Source organism: Jaculus jaculus, chromosome 14 (genome assembly GCF_020740685.1).
Source record: "Jaculus jaculus isolate mJacJac1 chromosome 14, mJacJac1.mat.Y.cur, whole genome shotgun sequence".
In the NCBI taxonomy this organism is placed as follows: Eukaryota; Metazoa; Chordata; class Mammalia; order Rodentia; family Dipodidae; genus Jaculus; species Jaculus jaculus.
Genome location: NC_059115.1, coordinates 20,588,396 through 20,611,401, shown reverse-complemented (window position 1 = coordinate 20,611,401; position 23,006 = coordinate 20,588,396). Strand labels below are relative to the sequence as shown.

The 23,006-nt window shown below is 49.9% G+C and overlaps 3 protein-coding genes across 5 annotated transcripts in view; 1 reads left to right on the top strand and 2 right to left on the bottom strand.

Annotated features, from left to right (window-relative positions):
• The window catches only part of Il4i1 (interleukin 4 induced 1), a 29,632-nt gene extending 14,408 nt beyond the window's left edge, over nucleotides 1-15,224 (bottom strand). Inside the window, exon 1 of the mRNA XM_045133476.1 lies at nucleotides 15,132-15,224. The gene's annotated coding sequence lies outside the window, so the exon portion shown is untranslated. The remainder of the gene's footprint in view (nucleotides 1-15,131) is intronic.
• Nucleotides 1,525-15,270, bottom strand: Nup62 (nucleoporin 62). Of its 2 annotated transcripts, none has more exons than XM_004672213.2 (2): nucleotides 15,132-15,270; nucleotides 1,525-3,932 (listed from the first exon to the last, which is right to left on the bottom strand). In XM_004672213.2, exon 2 carries the CDS (start codon nucleotides 3,854-3,856, stop codon nucleotides 2,282-2,284), a length of 1,575 nt encoding a protein of 524 aa, XP_004672270.1. In that variant the 5' UTR covers nucleotides 3,857-3,932; nucleotides 15,132-15,270; the 3' UTR covers nucleotides 1,525-2,281. The 2 variants fall into 2 exon arrangements, with proteins under 2 accessions (XP_004672270.1, XP_044989413.1); XM_045133478.1 differs by lacking the exon at nucleotides 15,132-15,270 and adding an exon at nucleotides 10,070-10,090.
• Nucleotides 14,970-19,716, top strand: Atf5 (activating transcription factor 5). 2 transcript variants are annotated; one of them, XM_004672212.2, is made up of 3 exons: nucleotides 14,970-15,215; nucleotides 16,363-16,650; nucleotides 18,402-19,716. In XM_004672212.2, the coding sequence occupies exons 2-3, from the start codon at nucleotides 16,479-16,481 to the stop codon at nucleotides 19,085-19,087; spliced, it is 858 nt and encodes a 285-aa protein (XP_004672269.2). In that variant the 5' UTR covers nucleotides 14,970-15,215; nucleotides 16,363-16,478; the 3' UTR covers nucleotides 19,088-19,716. The 2 variants fall into 2 exon arrangements, with proteins under 2 accessions (XP_004672269.2, XP_044989414.1); XM_045133479.1 differs by lacking the exon at nucleotides 14,970-15,215 and adding an exon at nucleotides 15,818-16,093.
• The last annotated feature ends 3,290 nt before the right edge of the window (nucleotides 19,717-23,006 follow it).

Genomic DNA, 23,006 nt, shown 5'->3' with positions numbered 1-23,006 from the left:
CAGAGCACTATGCAGTGATCTATTCTGATGACTTGTGTTCTTCAGAGTGGGGTGCCCCACAGCCTGAGGGTATGAGAGGAAAACATTAGGACTTTATTATTATTTATTTTTTAAATATTTTTTAAAATTTTATTTATTTATTTATTTATTTGAGAGCGACAGACACAGAGAGAAAGACAGATAGAGGGAGAGAGAGAATGGGCGCGCCAGGGCTTCCAGCCTCTGCAAACGAACTCCAGACACGTGCGCCCCCCTTGTGCATCTGGCTAACGTGGGACCTGGGGAACTGAGCCTCAAACCGGGGTCCTTAGGCTTCACAGGCAAGCGCTTAACCGCTAAGCCATCTCTCCAGCCCCTATTATTATTTTTTAAAACCAAGACAGCTGGGACTTTTATTTAGCTCAGGGACAGTGTATACTTAACATGCATAAGGCCCAGGATTCAATACTCAGCACCTCCCCCAGGGTGGCCTCTAACTCATGCTGATCCCACCTCTGCCTCCCTGGGATTAAAGGCATGTGATGTGTGCCATCACACTCAGCTTTTTCACATAGGTACCGGGGATCAAACTCAGGTGCTCATGCTTTCATAAGAAGCAATCTACTGAGCGACAGGCCTGCTTCCAGCTCCATGCCTGATCAGGGTCTGGTAGGAATCAGAAGCTTCTGACATGTGTTAACGACTCTAATGCGAACCCAAAACAAAACAACGAACACCAGCTGTAGAAAAAGGCTACTGCCAGGCGACAATGACCTCTGGGGTCCTCAGGATGTCCCTCTATTTCATTCCCCTTTCTCCTCTGGGGGTACTGAGAGAGGGGGAGTACAAGCACAATAGAGCCTCTTGCCACTGCAAAATAATCTCCAGATGCATGTGCCATTTTGTGGATACTGGTGGATTGAATCTTGGCCAGCTGACTTTGTAAACAAGTGCTTTTAAAGGCTGAGCCATCTCCCTAGCCCAGAATGGTCTCGATCTTGAATGAATTCTCGTTTCTACCTCCCAAATGCTGGGCTTTCTCCTGTGGTTCTGCTGAAACAAAACTCTTGTTTGGAAGCCCAATGTGTTCCAAGGAAGTTAACTCTTGATCCTAACTTTGGAAGACCTCTACAAACTCCAGAACATGTGACCCAGCTTGGCATGGGACAGGCTGCTGCTCCAGACTGTGTACCCTGGAGGAGTGGCTGGGACTGAGGCATGTGAGCCTGTATCTAGAAACAACCCTTCCATGCAAACCTGCATCACACCAGAACCCTGGAGCTGGATAACAGCTACATCCACTGGGGCCATGTGCCAGAAAGTTTCAGGAACTTGCCACAGGAACAAACTAAGGGACAGGATTCTGCTGTGCACCTGGAGCTCCACCCACCCCAGGAAGACAAGACCGGGCCTGGGTGTAGCTCCCTTAGTCAGAGGCTTTGAGTTGCACTTGCCTTTCAGCCCAATAGCCTGGGATGCACTGAGTCTAATGTAAACTGCTCTTCTTACAGACCTGCTTCTTACATGACCAACTTCACAGAGGGGTGGTTTTGTAACACACTTTATTTATTTAGGAAAGAAACATACAATTAGGCATTCAGAGGACAAAAGACACTGGATACAGACGGCTGGCTTTGGTCTTCGTGACCCCAGAGATCTTACTGTAATTAAGCTAGCTGTGGCACTGGGATGTTCAGAAACAAACCTGTGTGGCTACCTTTGGCCCTGAGGCCACTTCAGCAGTCATTTCTGTGGGCTGTCACCAAGCTGGGAACACACAGGGAAAAGGCAGCCCTTGCCAGTTCACCATCTACAGGTGAGAGAAGCAATTGGCTCCAAACAGCCCAGCTGGTGATTCAGTGTCCCACGGGACCCAGGACAGCCACCATCTCCTCTGGAGCTTTCCATCCTAGCCATGATTTCTGTGTCCCAGGAATTTCACAAGTGTACACCCTGTCCTGAGACTATGCAGCTGCTCTGCAGACAATATTTAGCCTGTCTTTCTCACAGCAGTGCTGTCCCTTGGCTGGAGGTAGAGGATGAAGTGGGCAGCTGCAACAGATGTCCTGGGCCAAGGATACACAGATAAAACAGGCCACGAAGCCACACACCAGGATCCTGCCTGGACTAGAGACAGTATTTTCTATTGTGATCCTCTTCTTCCTTAGTCACGAGCCACCATATCTCAGTAGAAAACTTTTTATTGCTAACAGAATAGTCCTCTCAGCAGCACAGTCATCCTAAAGAAAAAAGCAAGCATGCCTTAAACCCAAAGGAAACACCACAGCCTCACCCTCCAGTCTCAGTCGAAGGCAATACGCAGACTGCGCTCCTGCTCTTTGCGCCGGCCCTCACACACCCTGCTAGCCTCCTCCACCTTCCTCTGAAGCAGAGCTGAGTTCTGGTCAATCCACTGCAGTGAATCCATGTGTGCATTGAGGATCTTGCAAATCTGCTGCAGCGGGTCACTGGTGTCGGCAGGACCTCCGGTTGTGTTCAGATGTTCAATGATGTCTTTGAGGTCCTGTGCCATGCGCTTGAGCTGTGCATCGATGTTCTCGGCCAGCTTGTAGGTCTTTTCCCGCTCTTCATCAGCATGCTGCAGGTAGATGGTCCCGCTCTGCTCCTTCACAGATTCCTCCAGTGGGCTCAGCAGGTCCTCCAGCTCCTTCTGCTGGGATAGGATGAAGTCCAGTTCTTGGTCTAGCCTCTTCTGATCCAGCTTCACCTTCTCTACCTCACGGTGCAGGCTGGTGATCTTCTCACCATTCTCAATCAGCGTACGGTCCCATGCATTAACCTGTGTGGCTTGCTGCAGGAAGTGCCGCTCCTGGTCCTCCAACTCCAGGCTCCACTTGTTGATCAGGCTCTCCAGCTGCGCATAGGTCATTGTGGGGCTGGCGGTGGTCCCAGCCACTGCACTGGTGCCAGATGGGGTGGTGCCGGTGGCTGCTGTACTGCTGGGGATGCCAGCTGGCACCAGGGGTTTTAGACTCAGGGCAAAGCTGGTGGTGGTGGAGGTAGCAGAGGTGGTGGTGGCAGCAGTGGAGGTACTAGCAGCTTGTCCAGGAGCCTTCAGGCTGAAACCCAGTGTCCCAGCCCCAGGAGCTGCAGCAGTGGAGGCTGGGGTGGACAGCGAGAGTCCTGTGGCAGCAGATGAGGTGGGAGCAGCTGCTATGGAGGCAAAAAGTGTGGACCCTGTGCTGGTGGTAGTAGCAGCAGGTACAGCAATGGCAGGCTGTGTGGCTCCCGCTGCAGTGGTTGCTGGAGTGAAGGGCAAGCCAGTGAGTGCTGTGGGCTGGGCTGAGCTTGAGTTGCCAATGGAGCCAATGCTGAAGCCAGAGGTCCCCGGCTGGGATGTACTGCCTGTGGTGAACGAGAAGCCTGCAGAGGCAGTGGATGGAGCGGAGGTGGTAGAGGCACCAAACACAAAACCAGTGGGGGCCGTACCCTGGCTGGAGGTGACGGCACTTGAGATGGCATTGGTGAGGGTGCTGCTGCCAAGCCCAAAGCTGCTGGTGCTTGCGGTGGCTGGAGCTGCAGCTGAGTTGGTCAAGTTTAGCTTTGGGGTGCTGATCCCCAAGGAAAAGCCCATTCCTCCGGAAGCAGGAGTGGCTGTACCGAAACTGAACCCTGGTGCCTGTGCAGCTGGGGCCTGTGTGGCTGGTGCAGCTGAAGCCTGGGTGGTAGTAAGTGAGAAGAGGCCAGTGGAAGGGGTTGTTGCAGCAGGCTGCGAGGGAGTCCCAAAATTAAACCCTCCGGTGCTGGAAGTAGAAAAAGAAAACCCAGCCGAGGGTGTGGTGGTCGATGTCTTTGCAGTGCCAAATGTGAACCCACCAGTAGGGGCCCCGGTGCTTCCAAAATTAAACCCGCTCATGGCTGCAGACTCTCGTGACAACAGCTGCTTCGGCTCCAAGGCAAATCCGTTGGTGTCTGCAACCTTGGGGAGGTGTCTAGAGCAGAGGAAGTGACACGATCAGATGATGGTTTGGGACAAATGACCTCAGTGACATGGCAGAGCATGCTCAGTTTGGAGGGTGTGGGCTGAACACGCAGAGGTAGCAGTGGGGCTGGAGGGGAGCCCGAGACCTGGGACAGGCACGGATGTACTAGGCACATGCAACTCTCTGCCAAGAAGGTGGAAGCACCCCTGGTGGGAGGTTCAGTGACTGGGACTACAACACCCTTGGGACCTGCTTCTGCCAGCTGTAGGGAGCAGCATATCTGATACCGCTCTGAATGCCATGCTAGTCTTTACTCAGCAGGAGGTGAGGATTCCAATAAATGTATCCAGACACCCTCACCACTTAGGGACAGGGCTAAAAAAACTCAAATATCTTAGGGTTTTCTTCTAGGTGGAGGCAGGGACCTACCACCTATAGGTGGAGCTATAGATCATGGATACAGCTAGGCATCTTCCCAGCCACCTGCAGAGGGAGGCAAAAATCCATCAGTGGTGAATGGCAAGGGCTAAGAGCAAGGACACCCTGCTCAAGCTTAAAGTGGCACTATTTCTGGAACTTTTTCCATTGCCCCAATTCACAGGTCTCCTCACCAGCAGAGAACAAACAGGGCACTTCTCCAACTCATAGTGGGACAGTGAGACAAACACAACATGACTCCACAGGCACATAGGCCAGCCATGGTAGGTGGGAGAATGACAGATGGCAAAGAATGTACCCTTTTCAGTGCATTATGACCTCAGCTGTGGCCACCATGAGGTGACAGGGCTGCCTCCCTTTTAATTAGAAGTTTCCTAATGCTCTTTCTGCGTGAAGAGGCATTACTGGCAGTGCTGGCTTTTTGTCTTTCCAGATAGGCTTTTTGTCCTTCCAGATAGGCCAGGCAGGCCCCAAACTCCCCACTGTGGAGATTCTAGGGCACCCCACCCACACATGTTTCTTGAAGACACAAAGGTTTGGAGAATGTGTGAGAGCAGCTAGAGCAAACAAATATGGACGTGTAGTAGAAAGGGCAGCGGAAATATGGGCATCTCTGTCACTTCCTTCTCACTAACAGGGCCTCTCTCAGCTCAGCTCTTCCCCACACAGCTGTGGAGTTCCTGCAAGTCGAGGCTGTGGACAAGTTTACTATGAATTCAGTCTGCCACCACTACCCCACAGACCAAAGAGACAAGAAGTGGTAAGTCTAACCAGCGAAGGTTTCTGAGCAGCAAGCCTCAGCCCTAAAAACTTTGCATGGGCAACAGAGTGCCACAAACTTCCCTTCCCAGATGTGGATGAGACTCAGGGGAAAGCACTAGATAATCCTTATGACAATGGCCCACCTGCTTGCACACGGCCTCCATCCTGTACTTCAGCTTCCACCTGACCCTGCTTGTTCTATGTTTCCTTCACTGAAAGCAGCAGCGCAAGCACAGCTACTAAACTACCTCCTGCCCACAACAGACCTGCTGTGAACTCCACCCTTGCCCTTACTAGCTATGGGTCTCTAGTCAAGTGAGTCCTGCACATATGAGCTCCTCTAGCGGGACAGACACTCCTCAGCGGTAGGCTACTTCAGTCAGGTGTGTTACAGCTCCCCAAGCATGCAACCAGCTAGAACTGAAGTCTCAGTTCTCAAGAACTCTGCTGAAGAGCTTTTGCTACTAATAAACTTCCTCAGAAGCCAGGTGTGGTGACTCATGCCTCTTTAATTGCAGTACTCAGGAGGCTGAGGTAGGAAGGTCACTGTGAATTAAAAACCACCCTGGGCTAGAGTGGGACCCTGCTTCAAACAATCAAAAACTTTAGAGTGGGCTGGAGGGATGGCTTAGAGGTTAAGGTGTTTGCCTGCAAAGCCAAAGGACCCATGTTATCACCATGTCTGGAGTTTGCCTGCAGTGGCTGGAGGCCCTGGCACACCCATTCTCTCTCTCCCCCCTTTCTCTGTCAAACAAACAAATAATTTGGGAAAAAGATAGTAATCCAGCATTCGGGAGGCAGAGGTAGGAGGATCAACATGAGTTCGAGGCCACCCTGAGAATACAAACTGAATTCCAGGTCAGTCTGGGCTAGACCGAGACCCTACCTCGAACCCCCCTCTCCAAAAAAAGTGAGACGGGCGTGGTGGCGCATGCATTTAATCCCAGCACTTGGGAGGCAGAAGTAGGAACATTGCTGTGAGTTCAAGGCCAGCCTGGGACTACATAGTGAATTTCAGGTCAGCCTGTGCTAAAGCGAGACCCTACCTAGAAAAACCACAAAGCAAAACAACAACAAAAACAAAAGAATGTCTATAAAAAAGCTCATCAGGAACTGGGCGTGGTGGTGCATGCCTTTAGTCCCAGCACTCAGAAGGCAGAGGTAGGATGGTTATAAGTTTGAGGCCATCCTGAGACTACAGAGTGAGTTCCAGTTCAGCCTGGGCCAGAGTGCACTCCTACCTCAAAAAACCAAAAACAAGCTCATCAGGGGGCTGGAGAGATGGCTTAGTAGTTAAGGCACTTACTTGCCTGTGAAGCCTAAGGATCCAGGCTCAACTCCTTAGTACCACTGAAGAAGATGTCTCTATTTCCTATTAACTATCAACTGCCTCTAGACCTTGGGTGTGTGTGTGGGGGGGATTTCATGAGCCCTCCCTGAACTAGCCAACAGCAGAGACTTCTGCCGACACTCAAAGTGCTCTGAAGACACTGCTCCTCCACAGCATAGGGTATCCCTGAACAGTGGGAGGGTGAGGGATCAGAGATCCTACAGGTGTTCAACTATTTCTTTCCCCTCCAAGCACAGCCTGAGGCCTTTTAGCTTCCAGACACAGCACTGCAAGCTTGCCTTCCCACAAAACATAGTGAGCTCCAAGCCTACCTGAGCTAGAGACTGTTTCAAAAAAAATAAAATACAATCAGGTTGGAGAGATGGCTTAGCTGTTAAGGTGCTTGCCTGCAAAGCCTAAGAACCCAGGTTCAGTTTTCCAGTATCCACGTGAACCAGATGCACAAGGTGGCACGTCCATGTGGATGTTCATTTGCAGTGGCTGGAGGCCCACACACACCCATTCTATCTGCCTCCTTCGCTCTCTCCCTCAAAATAAGTAAATATTAAAATGAAAACCGACTACACAGTGAATTCCAGGTCAGCCTGGGCTAGAGTGAGACCTTACCTCAAAAAATAAAAAACACTCAGGAGGCAAAGGTAGGAGGATTGTTGTGAGTTCGAGGCCACCCTGAGGTAGACTGAGACCCTACCTTGAAAAACAACAACAAACAAAAGTGAAAACAAACAAACAAAAAAACACTGTGTGTGGTGGTGCATGCTTTCAATCCCAGCACTCAGGAGGCTGAGTAGGATGACCACTGTGAATTCAAGGCCAGTCTGAGACTACACAGTGAATTCTAGGTCAGCCTGGGCTAGAGCAAGACCTTAGCCCACCTACCTCCCCAAAGTCAAAAATTAAGGATTAGAAGAGTGGTGGAGGCAGGGAAGACAAGTACATCTGATATTTAAGTTACTGGGAACCCCCCACACAACTAGATCGTGGGCACTGTCTTTTCATGCAGGAAACTGCTGCATGTGTAAGCGTTCACCTGTCCCCTTCTCAACCAACTCATTGGCACATGCCTCTCTTGGGAGGCTGAGGTAAAAGAACTACCTTTGAGTTCAAGGCCAGCCTGAAACACAGACTGAGGTTAACCTAGGCTAGAGTAAAATCCCCCCCCTTTTTTTTAAAAGACAAAATTGTGAGTAAACGGCAGGTTCAGTTTCTTGTTCAAAAGGAACATGGTGGTCCTCATCTCAAGCCACATGTTTTTGTCTCTGGAGACAGGCTCTTACTCGTGCCTTTTTCTACACATTTTTTTTTTTTTTTTTTTGAGTGGTAGACTTTCATGTGCCCCACCTGGCCTTGAACTCCTTATCTTGCCTCCATCTCCTGTGTGTTGTAATCACAGGTGTGTTCCAGCATGCACAGCTTTTCCAGAAAGGGCCTGTGCATTTGCCTATATGAACACAAAGGCAGCATACTACATGCACTATTCTTTATTCAACATATCTGAGAAAGTTACTGGTGCCTGGTGTCAATACTGCCTCTTGCCATCACTAGGAGAAAGTGTGGCATTGAGTTTGGGACTAGTGCCACACTGTCTTCAAGCCTGGCATTCATGACCAGCCTCCTGCCATCCATAGTGGGGCTGTGACCAAGGTACCATGAACTGCATGTATATGCTAACCATATCACCACATGCAGCATATGACCACTATTAGGTCAGCTAACCCGACCATGAGTTTGACTTGACCTATAGGAAGTGTATTCAACGGTCTGTGAGTGAGAGATGGGGAGTTTTCTGAAGCTATTATAGAGAAGAATTATGAAGGTGGCTTAGGTTCTGGTGAAACATGAGGGAGAGAAGGAACATTAACTGCGGTTCCTTTCTTGACCAGAACTAAAGGTGTAGCATCAGCTGATAAGACACTGGAGCTTCCCTCTGGAAGGTCTTCACTCAGCTATAATCATGGATATTTACCATATGGTCCCGGAAGAATTCCCCCATTGTCTCACTTTGCTTTTCTCCCACTGAAAGATGTTTATACAGTTATCTTTTGCATCTAATATGGCAGCACACATGTTGTCCCAGCACCTGGGAGGTACAGGCAGAAGGATTAGGAGTTCAAGGCCAAACAAGATCTCAAACAACCAAAAAAAAAATTATTTGAGAACCCAGGCATGGTGGTGTGCGCCTTTAACTACAGCACCCAAGAGGCAGAGGTAGGAGGATCACAGAGAGTTTGAGGCCACCCTGAGACTACATAGGTCAGCCTGGGCTAGAGTGAGACCCTACCTTGAAAAACCAAAAAAAGTAGCAGACATATTTTCTTTGCTAGGCAGAAGGAAACTGAGGCCCTCACTTAGGCACTGGCTTTAAAATCATGCTCTTAGGCTGAAGAGATGGCTTAGCTGCTAAGGTGCTTATGCGACTGTGAACCCTAAGGACCCAGGTTTGATTCCCCAGTACCCACATAAACCAGATGCACAAGGTGGCATGTACATTTGGAGTTTGTTTGCAGTGGCTAGCGGTCCTGGTGTGCCCATTCTTTCTCAAATACATGAATAAAATATTCCTAGCTGGGCATGCACACCTTTAATCCCACACTTGGGAGGCAAAGATATGAGGATCACTGTGAATTTGAGGCCAGCCTGGAACCAGTTTCAGGTCAGGCTGAAACAGAGTGAGACCCTCCCTTGGGGTAAAAAAAAAAAAAAATTGTGCTCCTGTCGCTTGCCTTCTTTGTGGTGCCTAGATGACTGGACTTGCAGCAAGTTCTTCTCTCACATGCTGGGATTAAAGGTGTGTGCCACCATGACATGCTCATATTTCTTTTCTTTGAAAATACTCTCTAACCAGTAAGTCACCTCCCAGTTAATTAGCAACACACTCTCCTCACTCCTGGGACCCGCAACACCCAGGAGCTCAGGTGTAAGACAAACAGCAATTCTTCCCCCTGGGAAGCCCAACTGGTTTACACATGCTCTGTAGTAATTTTTTTTTTAATTTTTATTAACATTTTCCATGATTATAAAATATTTCCCATGGTAATTCCCTCCCTCCCCACACTTTTCCATGTAATTTTTTTTTTAAGGGAGGGTTGGGAGAGGGGGAAAGATAGGGTCTGGTTATGTAGCCCAGGCGGATCTTGAAATTCTAGGCTCAGGCAATCTGGGTTTGGCTGCCAGAGTCCTCATCACAGGTACTCACCACCCACCAGTTCCCAGGGAGGGTCTAGATGTATCTTTGTGTTTGAGTCCAGATCTTTCAATTAAGCATTATCTGCCTAGAACTTGGCCATCTTCCTCTCTCAGCCACAAAAGTGCTAGCATTACAGGTTGTATCACTAGTGCCGAGCCCTACCTTTTTGAAAAACAAAATAAGCAAAACATTTTTCTCTCACAATGAAAAAAATGTTCCCCCTCTGCTCAACTGCATTATTTTGTTTTGTTTTGGACTAAGGTCTTGGCTTGAAATTCAAGATTTTCCTGCAGACATCTGCTGCCTTGGGGACTGACCAGAGGATGTCAAAGATACACAAATGTGGAGAGCCCAGCACCACTACTAGCCTTCTGGAAAATCCAACTATAATGAGACTCCTGTACTCACACTGTTTAGGGGAGACCACAGTAGAAGTACAAGTGTGGTCAAGCAGAGAAACAAGTCTGTGCTCACTGTTGGTGGGAATGTGAGCTTCTGTAGCAATCCTACTCCCGGGCAGCACCCTGAGAAATGAACAAATGAATACATGTACACATGCATGTGGTTATGTGTGTGCATTCACAGGATAGTAATATCATCCATGAGAGCCCAAAGTAGAACCCACCATTAAGTTTTACAGCCGTCACAGCACAAGGCCAATTGTGGCCTCTGCTAGGGAGGACATCGTGGTACAAGGGCAGGGTAGGGAGTCTGGAGGACTCTGAGCCTCTGGCCACGTGGCACTGTCCTCTGCTCTACTGCACTGCCCTTTCCCTACCTGAGCCAGCCTTGGCCTTCCTGCCCTTGTTTGCCAGGACACCCGATTCCAACTCATGTCCCTTGGCCTTTGTGCCCCAGTCACATTGGCTCCCTAGCGTTGTACAATGGACACACGTGTCAAGTTCCTCTGCCTCTGTGTATGTACAACTTATTCTGGGAAAGAGGAAGGTCCCGACCTTGTCCTTTCCATGCTGTCAGATAGTCACCAAACAGACAGCAAGTCTGTGAGGCAGCTCTGAAAGCTCAAGACACAAGAGAAACCACCATGTGCAGACTCTGAGCTCCTAGGAAAAGCTGGGCTTTCCCTTGGCCACTTCCTTAAGTCCCTCACCAGCACCCTGAGTCCTACAGTGAGCACTGACAAATGTTCACTCAGGCCTTGTACCCCAAGGCAGATCCTCTTAGGAATATGAACTAGAACTTATACCATTTGCAGTGGTGTCTGGGATTTGTTGTTAGGCTAGCTGAGACCAACTACGGAGAAAGCAGCTGAGATGCAGTCAGGTCCTTGTCCCCATCTGACAAGACTTTCTCACTATGCTGGGAGCAGGGTTGGTCCCTTGACTGGGAAAGTGAGAAGTTGCTGCAATAGGGCAGGTGATGGTGGAGGAAGGACACCAGCAAGAGGGGGAGGCTGCATAAGAACAAAGGACAATCAAACCCATTTCTCTGCAAACTGACAAAAATACTAACAAAGCCATGAGTTTGAGGGCACCCCAAGACAAAAGAATATATTCCAGGTCAGCCTGGGCTACTAGAGTGAGACCCTACCTCAAAAAACCAAAGATACAGGTGAGGTAGGTCTCTGGGGCAGGCTGGGATGGGCAGCAAGTCTGGGGTGAAAGTCTAGGCTTTGGAGGTCTCCTGGGACCCTGAAAACTAGTGTGGGGAGGGCTGCTTTAAGGAGCTGTGTGCTCATACACCACTCCTTCTCAGGCCACATTTGGGGGCCTCTGGGATGCTAGGCCCCTTCTTGCCATAAATTCTCTGTCCAGGTGGCTGGCTCTCCCCACTTGCTGGGCCTCCTATCCAGGAGCTGTTACCAGGTGCATAAAGGCCCTCAGAGAATTTCCTCACTCCCCCTCCCCATCAGAGACAAAGCTGATGCAACTGCATGTAACTGCCGCCTCACTCCCCTGGCCAGGCCCCTCCGCTCTGGAAAAGAGTTCCATGCAGCCCCACCCTTGCTTTTAGTCCCAGCTGTGTGGAAAAGGTCAGTTACTGGAGAACTTTTCAAGACTGGGGGAGGCTATCTGAGAGCCTTGGAGGGGCTACAAGCCTGGGTTGGGGCTAGGTACTGACCAAGGCTTAAGAATGCTGAGATTTGGGGTAGGACACTGCCATGGATGAGCCACCAGTCACCAACTGAGAAGGGAAGGGCAGCTAACACAGAATGGCACACATTCAGAGTCAAGCTGGAGTGGGGCACTGGCTTGTGTGAGTCCCTACACAGATGCCCCCAGTCAGCATATGCCACAAGTAACCAGCAGTAGGATTCACCCAGTGAGCAAAGTCACCTCATTATTAAAAACCATCCCTCAGCTGGCCACAAGCCTTTAATCCCAGCACTGGGGAGGTAGAGGTAGGAGAATTGCTGAGAGTTCAAGGCCAGCCTGAGAATACATAGCAAATGCCAGGTCAGCCCGGGCTAGAGCGAGACCATACCTTGAAAGACAGAACAAAGCAAAGCCTATCCCTCAAAACCTCACAACCCCTTGGATACAAAACCAAATATATGTTATAAAGCAGCACTGGTCATAAATTTCAAGGCCATGACAGACAAGGCAAGTCCAAGGCAGTGCCAAAGACCAGAGGCTATGCAAACATGGCATCTTTGTATGGTATGTCAAGGTGTCCTGGATGGGAATCTGGACCAGAAAAAGGGCATAAGGACAACCGTCAGTGAAATCAGAATACTAATTTCTGTAGTTAAGTAGTAACTGGTGTAGGGTCCCTTGGCTGTGACTTATGTACCATGGGGAAAGTCAGGCGGAGACCCAAGAAATTCACTGCAAGTTTTCTGCACATTGAAAATTATTCCCAAAGAAAAGTTTATTCTAAAAAGTAACTATAGGCTAGTGATGTAGCTCAACAGCAGAGTGCTTACCTAGCATGTGCAAGGCCCTAAATTCAATCCCCAGCATGGCAAAAAAAGGAGGAAAAAGTGGAAGATTAGTGACAATTTTCAAGCACTCACTGATTTGGAGCACACCACTGTGAAATAGAACTTCCACAATAGTGGAAACCCTTATGTTGTACTTACTGAGTGCCAGGTGCTAGTCCAAGTTCTCCACATGGAAGAACTCATTTAATTCTTATAAAAGCCTGGATGAGTGTGGTGCACACCTTTAATACCAGCACTTGGGAGGGAGAGGTAGGAGGATCACTGTGAGTTTGAAGACACCCTGAGACTATATAGTGAATTCTAGGCCAGCCTGGGCTAGAATGAGACCCTACCTTGCGGGGGGGGGGGGGCTGGATGGGCAGCTCCTTTCAATGTCACCTTTTACCACAGAGGAAACTGAGACACAGAGAAGGAAAACTGTCAGGGAACAACACCTAGCAAAGAGAGGTTTGCACATAAATAAACTGGCTCCATAGCCAGGCATGGTGACACACGCTTTTAATCCCAGCACTCCGGAGGCAGAGGTAGGAGGATCGCTGTGAGTTTGAGGCCACCTTGAGACTACATAGTTATTCCAGATCAGCCTGGACCAGAATGAGATCCTACCTCGAAAAACCAAAACCAAACAAAAACCTGGCTCCAGATCCTGTGCTCCTGACTTCTGCTCTATACAGTTTAGTGGCCAAGGGAGTGGATGAGGCAGCCTGCATACAACTGAGAGATAAGGTTTCCCCCAACTGCTTTGGAATCCCCCAACCCCCAGTAGGGTCTTGCTCTAGCCCAGGCTGACCTGGAATTCACTATGTAGTCTCAGGGTGGACTTGAACTCACAGCAATCCTATCTGTCTCCCAAATGCTGGGATTAAAGGCATGCACCACCATCCCTGGATTGGATTTATTTTTTTAATACCGGCGACAGAACCTTGGGACTTGTGAATACAAGGCAAATTTATCAATGAACTACAATGCCTAACTCATTTTAATTTTATTGAGTCTTGTAAAGTATCCTGGGCATACCTTAAACTTTTGCAATGCTCTTGGCTTCATGAGTAGCTAGAATAACAGCCCTGCCCTTCTTTGGATTCATCCCCCCCTTTTTTTGAGGTAGGGTCTCTCTCTGGCCCAGGCTGACCTGGAATTAACTAGTAGTCTCAGGGTGGCCTCAAACTCGTGGCGATCCTCCTACCTCTGCCTCCTGAGTGCTGGGATTAAAGGCATGCGCCACCACGCCTGGCACCCCACCTTGTTTTGAAGGCTATCATATAGCTCAGGCTAACCCCAAACTCCCTATATAGTGAAGGATACCTTGAACTGCTAATCCTCCTACCCCCATCCCGAGTGTCGGGACTACAGTCATGCACTACTATGTTTGGACTATGTGGTGCTGGGGATTGAACGCAGGACATCATGCATGTAGGCATGCACTCTACAGTGAGATACATCAGTAACTACTTCTTTGGCCCTTGATTCACTTTCTTAACTGCCACAGAAGCTGACCTCCGAGTTCGAGGTCTTAGTAAAGATTAAGGGTGAAAAGTAGAGAGGGTTCTGTAACACAGAAAACACACTAGGGTGATGCAGGACGGCTATCAAGCTCTTTTACTGAGTGCCCCATTTTGGGAAGGTTGGGACAGAATTCCTATCCAGTGGGGGCAGCAGAGGGACAAGGACTGAAGTCAGAGCAATGAACTATCTGGCCAATGGAGTGATGAGGGAAGGTCCCTCAGGGCTGAAGAAAAGGACAGTGTGGAATGGGGACAAATAGGGATGGTGGCTCATGTCTTTAATTCCAGCACTTGGGGGTCCGAGGTAGGAGGATCGCCATGAGCTTGAGGTCAGCCTGGGCTAGAGTGAGATCCTGCCTCAAATAAACCCCAAAATAACTGTATACAAGTGTGTTGGAAAGACTTATCCCAAATTTCCCATTAGTAACAAAATACATTGAACAGGCACGAAGATAAAAGCTTTGTGTTTAGGGCCTCATGGCCTAGTTTCCCCACCAGGGTTAGGTGTGTGTTTTAAGACAGTGTCTCACTATGTAGCCTACGCTGTCCTTGAACTGCTACCTAGCCTAAGCTAGCCTGGGACTTTACCACCTCCTGCTTCATTGTCCCACGTGCTAGAGTTACAGGGCTGCACCACCAAAGAATAGATTTTTCTCACTTGGCAGTGGTATATGAGGCCCGAGAACTTCACAATTGCCCAAGGCCACCCTGGTGGCGCCGTAATTTGAATACAGCGCGGTCTGAGGGAGGACGATGGGGCCGGATGCCCCGAGCTGAGCTCGCAGAGGGCGACCTCCGGGTGCCGGTCTCCGGTCTCCGCGGAGCCCGCAGTCGCCTCCCCGTCGGGGCCACGTGGGGCGGGGCGCGGAGGGATCCGGGTGGGTCGTGCTGCGCCGCCCTTGGTATATCAGTGCCCGGTCCCCCGGGCCGCCTCATTCCCCGACCTCACATCGCCGTCTCTCCTCCCGTAGCCACGAAGCCGCCTCCTCCGCCCGCACAGCCCCAGCCATGGCTCTGTAGCCGCGACCCCGTCGTGTCCCCAGCCGGTCTCTGCGCTCACCGCGCCTGCGCTCTCTGCTTCCACCGTCTCTCTTCAAACGAGGCCGCCGCTGCCTTCGCCGCCTCTCTTTTCCGCAGCCATGGAGTGAGTAACCGTTCGCCCCTCCCTGTTCAACCGCCTTTCCCGCCCTTTCACAGAGCTCGCGGGGGCCTCCCTACCGGGCCTGGGGTTGGAGAGACGTGAGTGAGGAATCACGGTCTCGCGCAGGCGCAGGAGAGGAAAGATGGCGGGCGACATGCAACTGAGCATGCGTACTGAGCCGTGGCAGGGGTGGGGGCGGTGCTCGGCGAGTTGTTGTCTGACGCGTGGGGTTGCGCCTGCGCACCAATCCCTCTCTCCGGTTCACCCCCCCCCCCCACGTCAGTCTACACTCTGTTGCTCATGCGCATTATCTTAACCTAGTCCTGAGCAATAAAGGGCTGCCCATAATTGTGTGCACATGCGCACTGATCCCCAGGCGTGCTGGGGCTTAGCAATGGACTGCTCCAGGTTGGAGCATGCGCTTTCACACTCAGGAGAGCCGCTAGAAAGGGAGGGTGTCAGGAGCCCTTTCCCGCCCTCTCCAGCTCGGAACCATAGCAACCTTCCCTCTAATCAGGAACCTGGTGGGGTGGGGCCTTGCTTAGATTGGCAGGGAAGAAGGTTGGTAGTGGGTGGGGCTTCAATCTAAGAGCCGGGGCCTAGTTAGGGGCAGGGCGTAAAGAGTCCAACCCCTACAACGAAGCGGGAACTGAGGTCTCCGGACAGGGAAAAATGTGGGGGGCTACTTGTAGGGACAATAAAGGCCACCCTAAACTTTCAAAGGAAGAGTGGGTGGTATTGGTGAAGGACCCGAACATGGGTGAATTCCCCTGGGAACTAATGTGGAGAAGGGGTGGAGCCTAAAGAATATTTTGCAAAAGGGCGTGGTCGGAAGAAAATTCTCCTGGGACTAATTATTTTATGAAGAGGAACATGATGAGGTGGGTAGGAGGGACTTAAGTTAATTCCCTTGGGAAACCTACTGGTTTATTGAGGGAAGAGGGACTGCGGAGTTTCAGAGTACAGAATTCCCTCGGGAGTGTGTGAAGTTCAGGATTTGAGGAGAGAAGGGTGGATTTAGGATTCTGGGAGGACAAGTCTTGATTCCAAGCCATGGTTATAGGAGGAGGTGCACCCAACAGGCATGCTCTTACGGCTGTCTGGTGAATGAAGTGGCCACTAACCTTGCTCTTTCTTGTCTCGTACATAGGTCCTCCACTTTTGCCTTGGTGCCTGTCTTTACCCAGCTGAGCAATCTCCCCAGCTGCCTCCCAGCTCCTGGTGCAGCCCCTATTACCATCGGAGCCCAGCGACTGTGCCTCAGTCATGTCACTCCTGGCGACCCTGGAGCTGGACAGGGCCCTGCTCCCAGCTAGCGGGCTGGGCTGGCTCGTAGACTATGGAAAACTCCCCCTGGCCCCTGCCCCTCTGGGCCCCTATGAAGTCTTTGGGGGAGCCCTGGAGGGCGGGCTTCCAGGGGGGGGAGAGCCCCTGGCAGGTAAGAGCAGGTGGAGAATGGAAGTGGAGAATGCTGTGGGTGGGGAGCAGGAAAAAGAAAAAAATCATTCACTTATTCATGAGAGACGTATTTGAGGTTCTGGGGATACAACTGGGAGCAAAAGCAACTGATCCCTAAGCTCAATGAAATAGTTGGGAGACAGGCAAGAGCTGAGCTTCAAAATGACAAAGGGACCTAGTTCAGAGTTCATCTATCCAGGATCACTTCTCCAGTAAGGTAAAATTTGGATTGAGGACTCCTACAAATGAGAAAATAGGAGCCATGAAAAGGTATAAGGGTCTGCCTCAGTTTACAGGTCCTGGGACAGTAATTTATTACTATTGCTAAAACACTTGCACAGTGGGTTTTCAGTAACTCATGTGTACAGTCCCAGCTGTTGAGACCCCAAGGCAGAAGGACTGTTCAGGCTCAGGAGCATGAGTTTAGCCTGGGCAACATAGCAAGGCCTTGTGTCAAAAACTGGAAACAGCCAGACATGGTGGCGGAACACCTTTAATCCCAGCACTCTGGGGAGGCAGAGGTAGGAGGATTGCTATGAGTTTGTGGCCAGCCTGAGGCTACATGGTGAATTCCAGGTCAGCCTGGGCTAGAGGGAGAAACCCTACCTTGAACCCCACCCCCCAAAAAAAAAGAAACTGGAAAGAAAAATGAATAAAGATGGGCCAGGAGGTGTGTGTATGAGAGATCTTGCTTATTTGCTTGCTTTTTAAGAATAAATGAAGGCCAAAACTGGGCATGGTGGCACTTTTATCTTCATGCCTGTTCGGTGTATTTTGTTACTAATGGGAAATCTGGGGTCAGTCTCTTCTAACCCCTTTGTCCAGCACCTTCATCCAACACACTTGTATACAGTTATTTTGGGGTTTATTTGAGGCAGGATCTCACTCTGGCCCAGGCTGACCTCAAGCTCATGGTGATCCTCCTACCTCTTGTTCATTTACAGGAATGCACCACCACACCCAACCTTCATTTATTCCCAAGCACTGGGGAGGCAGAGGTAGGAGGGTCATCATAAGTCCAAGGCCACCTTGAGACTACATAGTGAATTCCAGGTCAGCCTGAGCTAGAGTGAGACCCTACCTTGAAAACAAAACAAACAAAAATAGTGAATGAAGGTTGGGTGTGGTGGTGCATTCCAGCCTTTTGGGAGGTGGAGGCAGGGGAGTCAGTTCAGAGTCACCCTTGGCTACACTTGGAGTTTGAGGCCAGCCTGGGCTACATGAAGCCCTGTTTCAAAACACCAAAGATAAATAAATATAAAATAAAATGAACAAGAGAAAGGACAGATAGAAGATACTCAGTTAAGATGGTGCAAGGGTTGTTAAGGAAATAGTTGACTATTAATTGTTGGGTGGGTCATTGGCTGGTTGATTATTGGTTAGTTAGGTGGTAAACTGATTAGTTGGTTGGCTGATGAGCTGTTGTGTTGTTTGGCTGATTGGTATGTGAATTGTTTGAACTGGTTGGTTGGTTAGTTAGGGTTGGCTGGTGGGTTGACTGGTTGGCTAGTGAACTGGTTGTTTCATTGATTGATGAGTTGACTGGTTGTTAGTGGGTCAGTTGGTTGCCTGGCTCATGGTTACCTTCCGTGGTTCACAGGCCTATGAGCTTGCTGATTGCCTTGCTGGTCACTTCTTCCACTGACTGAACATGTGACTGGGACAGACATGAGTGAACCCCATGTGGGTGGAGGACACAACTCAGGAGTCTTTATGTCCCCTCACCCACAGGTGATGGCTTCTCTGACTGGATGACAGAGCGCGTTGACTTCACGGCCCTCCTCCCTCTGGAGTCCCCCCTGCCCTCAGGTGCCTTCCCCTCACCCTCCCCAGCCCCTCCTGACCTGGAAGCCATGGCCTCCCTGCTCAAGAAGGAACTGGAGCAAATGGAAGACTTCTTTCTGGATGCCCCACTCCTCCCTCCACCCTCTCCTCCTCCCCCTCCTCCTCCTCCTCCACCACCACCACCACCACCCATGGCCTCCTTGCCCCTGCCCTTGCCTACCTTTGACTTCCCCCAGCCCCCTGCCCTGGACCTGGACCTGCTAGCTATCTACTGTCGTAGTGAGCCTGGGCCAGTAGATACAGGCTTGGCACCTTTGCCCGCCCCACAGCAGCCCCAGCAGCTCTCTGCTCCTCCACCTCCACCCTCCCGCCCAGGCCCCTACCCCAGTCCTGCCACTGTCCGAGGGGACCGCAAGCAAAAGAAGAGAGACCAGAATAAATCTGCAGCTCTGAGGTACCGCCAGAGGAAGAGGGCAGAGGGCGAGGCCCTGGAGGGCGAGTGCCAGGGGCTGGAGGCACGGAATCGGGAGCTGAGGGAGAGGGCTGAGTCAGTGGAGCGGGAGATTCAGTATGTGAAGGACCTGCTCATTGAGGTGTACAAGGCCCGCAGCCAGAGGACCCGCAGCAGCTAAGGGTCAGGGAACAGGTCCTGAGGGGGCTCCTCATGTTCTAGGCTGTTGGCAGGATTGTGGAGGCAAGACCCCTTTGTCCCTCTGCCTCCATTCACTCTGTTCAGTCTTATCTTTTATCCATTTCTGGATTTATCCCCCACTCCTCATTGTGAGATGTTTGGCCTTTGTATCTTCACCTGTTCAATGCAGCTGAGGAACTGAGGCACTCAAGGAATTCAGAGAGCAAGCCAAAGCCCTGGTGCCTGGAATCTAAAATGAGTGTTTCTTGCAGGTGGTTCTAGTTGGCCCACTAGGCCCGGCTGAGAAGTGAGGCAGGAAGCCCTGCAGGATGACTGTACCCATGGAAACATTAGTCAGGGAGGGTTTAAAGGAAGGCACCCATAGAATACAAATGAGAAGCCAGCCAAGGGTCCTTGGGAACATGTACCCAGGGAGGGAGCTGAATGTGCAACAAGTGGATATGCAGGCCAAGGGGGAGGAAAGGGTGGCTATAGTTGGTGACTAGAGGGTCATTTTAGCTCTGGGAGAGAATCAGTGTTTTGTGAAGGTGTTGGGGGAGGGGTGCATTGTGGTGAGGGGGCTGATCTTTCAGGGATTGTGGGCAGAAATAAAATGCAGAATTGCCTGTGGCCTGTGCGTCTTGTCTTTGAGGGAGTTGTTGGGAAGAGAGAGCCTTAGGGCAATCACAAAGACAAATTAGATTTAGAAAAGGCATAGAGGCTGCCTGTGTTCTTATCACTTGGGAGGCTGAGGCAGGAGGATTGCTCTGAGTTTAAGGCTAACTTGGGCCACATAGTTTCAGGACAGCCTGTGTTACTGAGACCTTGTCTCAAAACATACCCCCTACACACACACAGAAAACAAACCAGGGCTGAGAAGATGACTCAGTAGTTAAGACACTTGCTTGCAAAGCCTGTTGGCTTGTGTTCAACTCCCCAGCACCCATGTAAAGCTGGATTCTAAGTGGTGCATACGTGCCATGTGTGCATTCACACACACAAACGTTTTCTTTTTCTTTTTTTAATTTATTTTTCTTTTTATTTATTTATTTGAGAGCAACAGACAGAGAGAAAGAGGCAGATAGAGAGAGAGAATGGGCGCACCAGGGCCTCCAGCCACTGCAAACGAACTCCAGATGCGTGCGCCCTCTTGTGCATCTGGCTAACGTGGGTCCTGGGGAACCGAGCCTCGAACCGGGGTTCTTAGGCTTCACAGGCAAGCGCTTAACTGCTAAGCCATCTCTCCAGCCCTTTTTTTTTTTTTTTTGAGGTAGGGTCTCATTCTAGCCTAGATTGACCTAGAATTCACTCTATATTCTCAGGATGAACTCGAACTCATGACAACCCTCCCACTTCTGCCACCCGAGGTCTGGTATTAAAGGGGTGCACCACCATGCCCGGCAACACAGACAAATTTAAAAAGCTAACCAGTAATTCTTTGTCCGTACATACACCTTCAAGACACAGGTGAGATGGGAATAATTAAGCCAGGAAAGATTGAAGATCAACTTGGTGACTGAGGCACTTATGTCCATTGGCAGCACAAAAAGGACAAGCCAGAGGTGGTCCTGTCACACCAGTAAAGACAGCAGAGGATCTGGACAGGTGTGGTGAGAGTTGTAGAGCACCCTGCTACCAAGGAGTCCCCTGTCTTCCTCTTTACTAAGTTCTAACAAGACTCTTGTGTTGCCCCCTGGAGGCAGGGTCCACATGCATGTGAGGTTGCCACAGCGCCATAGTGGCAAGGTGTGTGTGTGTGTGTTGAATGCTTATCACATGCCCAACACTTTTTTTTTTCCCCAAGGTAGGGTCTCACTGTAGCTCAGGCTAACCTGGCACTCACCCTGTAGTCCCAGTCTGGCCTTGAACTCATGGTGATCCTACCTCTGCTTCCAGAGTGCTGAGATTAAAGGTATGTACCACCATTCCTGGCCCAGGTCAGCCTGAGCTAGAGCAAGACCCTACCTTGAAAAACCAAAAATAATAAATAAGATAGAGACTGGAGAGATGTCTCAGTGATTAAGGTGTTTGCTTGCAAAGGCTGATGGCCTGGGTTCGTTCTCCAGTACCCAGGTAAAGTCCAATGCACAAAGTGGCACATGCATTTGGAGTTCATTTGCAGTGGTTAGAGGCCGTTATGCCCAATCTCCCTCCCTCTTTCTCTTCTCTGTCTCTCTCAAGTTGCAAATAAATAAATAAGTAAATACATAAGGTGGAGTGTGATTAAGAAAGATACCAGACATTAACCTCCTGCTTCCATACTTATGCTCACACCCATATATACATGTGCCTATGTACATGAACCTGCATATAAACACATAGACATCACACACACAAATCATAGGGATTGGGCTGGAGAGATGGCTCAGCAGTTAAGGCACTTGCCCTGAAAAGCCTATGACCTGAGTTTGAGCCCCCAGTACCCATGTAAAACCAGTTACACAAGGTGGCATATGCATTAGGAGTTCCTTTGCAGTGGTTATAGGACCCAACATGCCCATTGTTTTTTTTAATCTGCCTACTTCTCTCAAAAAAAAAAAAAAAAAATTAAAAAGGGCTACAGAAGTTGGTTACATGCCTTTAATCCCAGCACTTGGGAGGCAGAGGTAGGAAGATTGCTGTGGGTTCAAGGCCACCCTGAAATTACATATGAATTCCAGATCAGGCTAAAGTAAGACCTTACCTTAAAAAAACAAAGGGGCTGGAGGGATGGCTTAGCGGTTAAGGCATTTGCCTGCAAAGCCAAAGGACCCAGGTTTGATTCCCCAAGACCCACATAAGCCAGATGCACAAGGGGGTGCATGCGTCTAGAGTTTGTTTGCAGTGGCTGGAGGCCCTGGTGCATCCATTTTCTCTCTCCCCCTCTTTCTTTGTCCCCCCCCCCCAAACACACACACAAAGGGGGTCTGGATAGATTTCTCAGTGATTAAGATGCTTACCTGCAAAGCCTAAGGACACAGGTTCGATTCCCCAGTACCCAGATAAAGCCAGATGAACAAGGTAATGCATGCATCTAGAGCTGGTTTGCAGTAGCTAGAGTCCCTGATATGCCCATTCTCTCAAAAAATAAACTATTTTTTAAAAATTTAGGAATTTATGAAAAATTCTTATTGAAACTTAACAGCTCCTTTCAGGGCCCCTGCCATTTCTGAGCCAAAATTCAACATAAGTGTCCTCATATGACACAGGCCAAGGAGGAGAGAGAGGGGAGGAGATAAAGAGAGAATGATGTGGGGATGGAGTGGGCAGAGAATTGAAGAGTCTGGCTGTGATGGTTGGGTATTAAATGTCTCCACACGCTCATGTATTGAAGGCTTGGCTGCAGCTGGGGGAGTCATTGAGAGGTAATGTGCACACATCATGATTTTAATATGAAATATACTCGACAGGTTCATGTGTTTGAACACTTGGTCCCCAGCTGGTTTGAGAGCCTGTAGGACCTTTTGGATTTGGGTCTAGCTGGTGGATATAGGTTTGTAGGGGCAGAGATTGAAAGTGATGGGAGGAGGGTTATACTTCCACCTAAGCTCCTTTTGCTTCCAGATCCAGAGAGATGTGAGCAAGCAGCCTCACACTCCCACTACCGTGGACATTACCAGCACCAAGATGGACTGTATCCTCTAAGCTGAGTCAAAATAAATCCTCCACCCAGAAGCCATAGACTTACTAGAAAAATTTAAGTGTCAGGGATGGTATACCTTCCAGTGAGTTGTTGGTCAGGGAGGTCCCTGATGGCCCTAAAATTATTGCCAAGGCTCTTGGTTTCCTACCAGAAAAAGATGGTAAGACCCTATTGCTGAAGACTCCACATGCCTGGGCTTCAAGGTCAGTGAGAAATCAAGCTGGAGCTGCACTGAAAACCACCTCCTTGTAGACCAAGCTGACAGAAAGCTGGAAAAAGCTATGCATGCAGCACTATG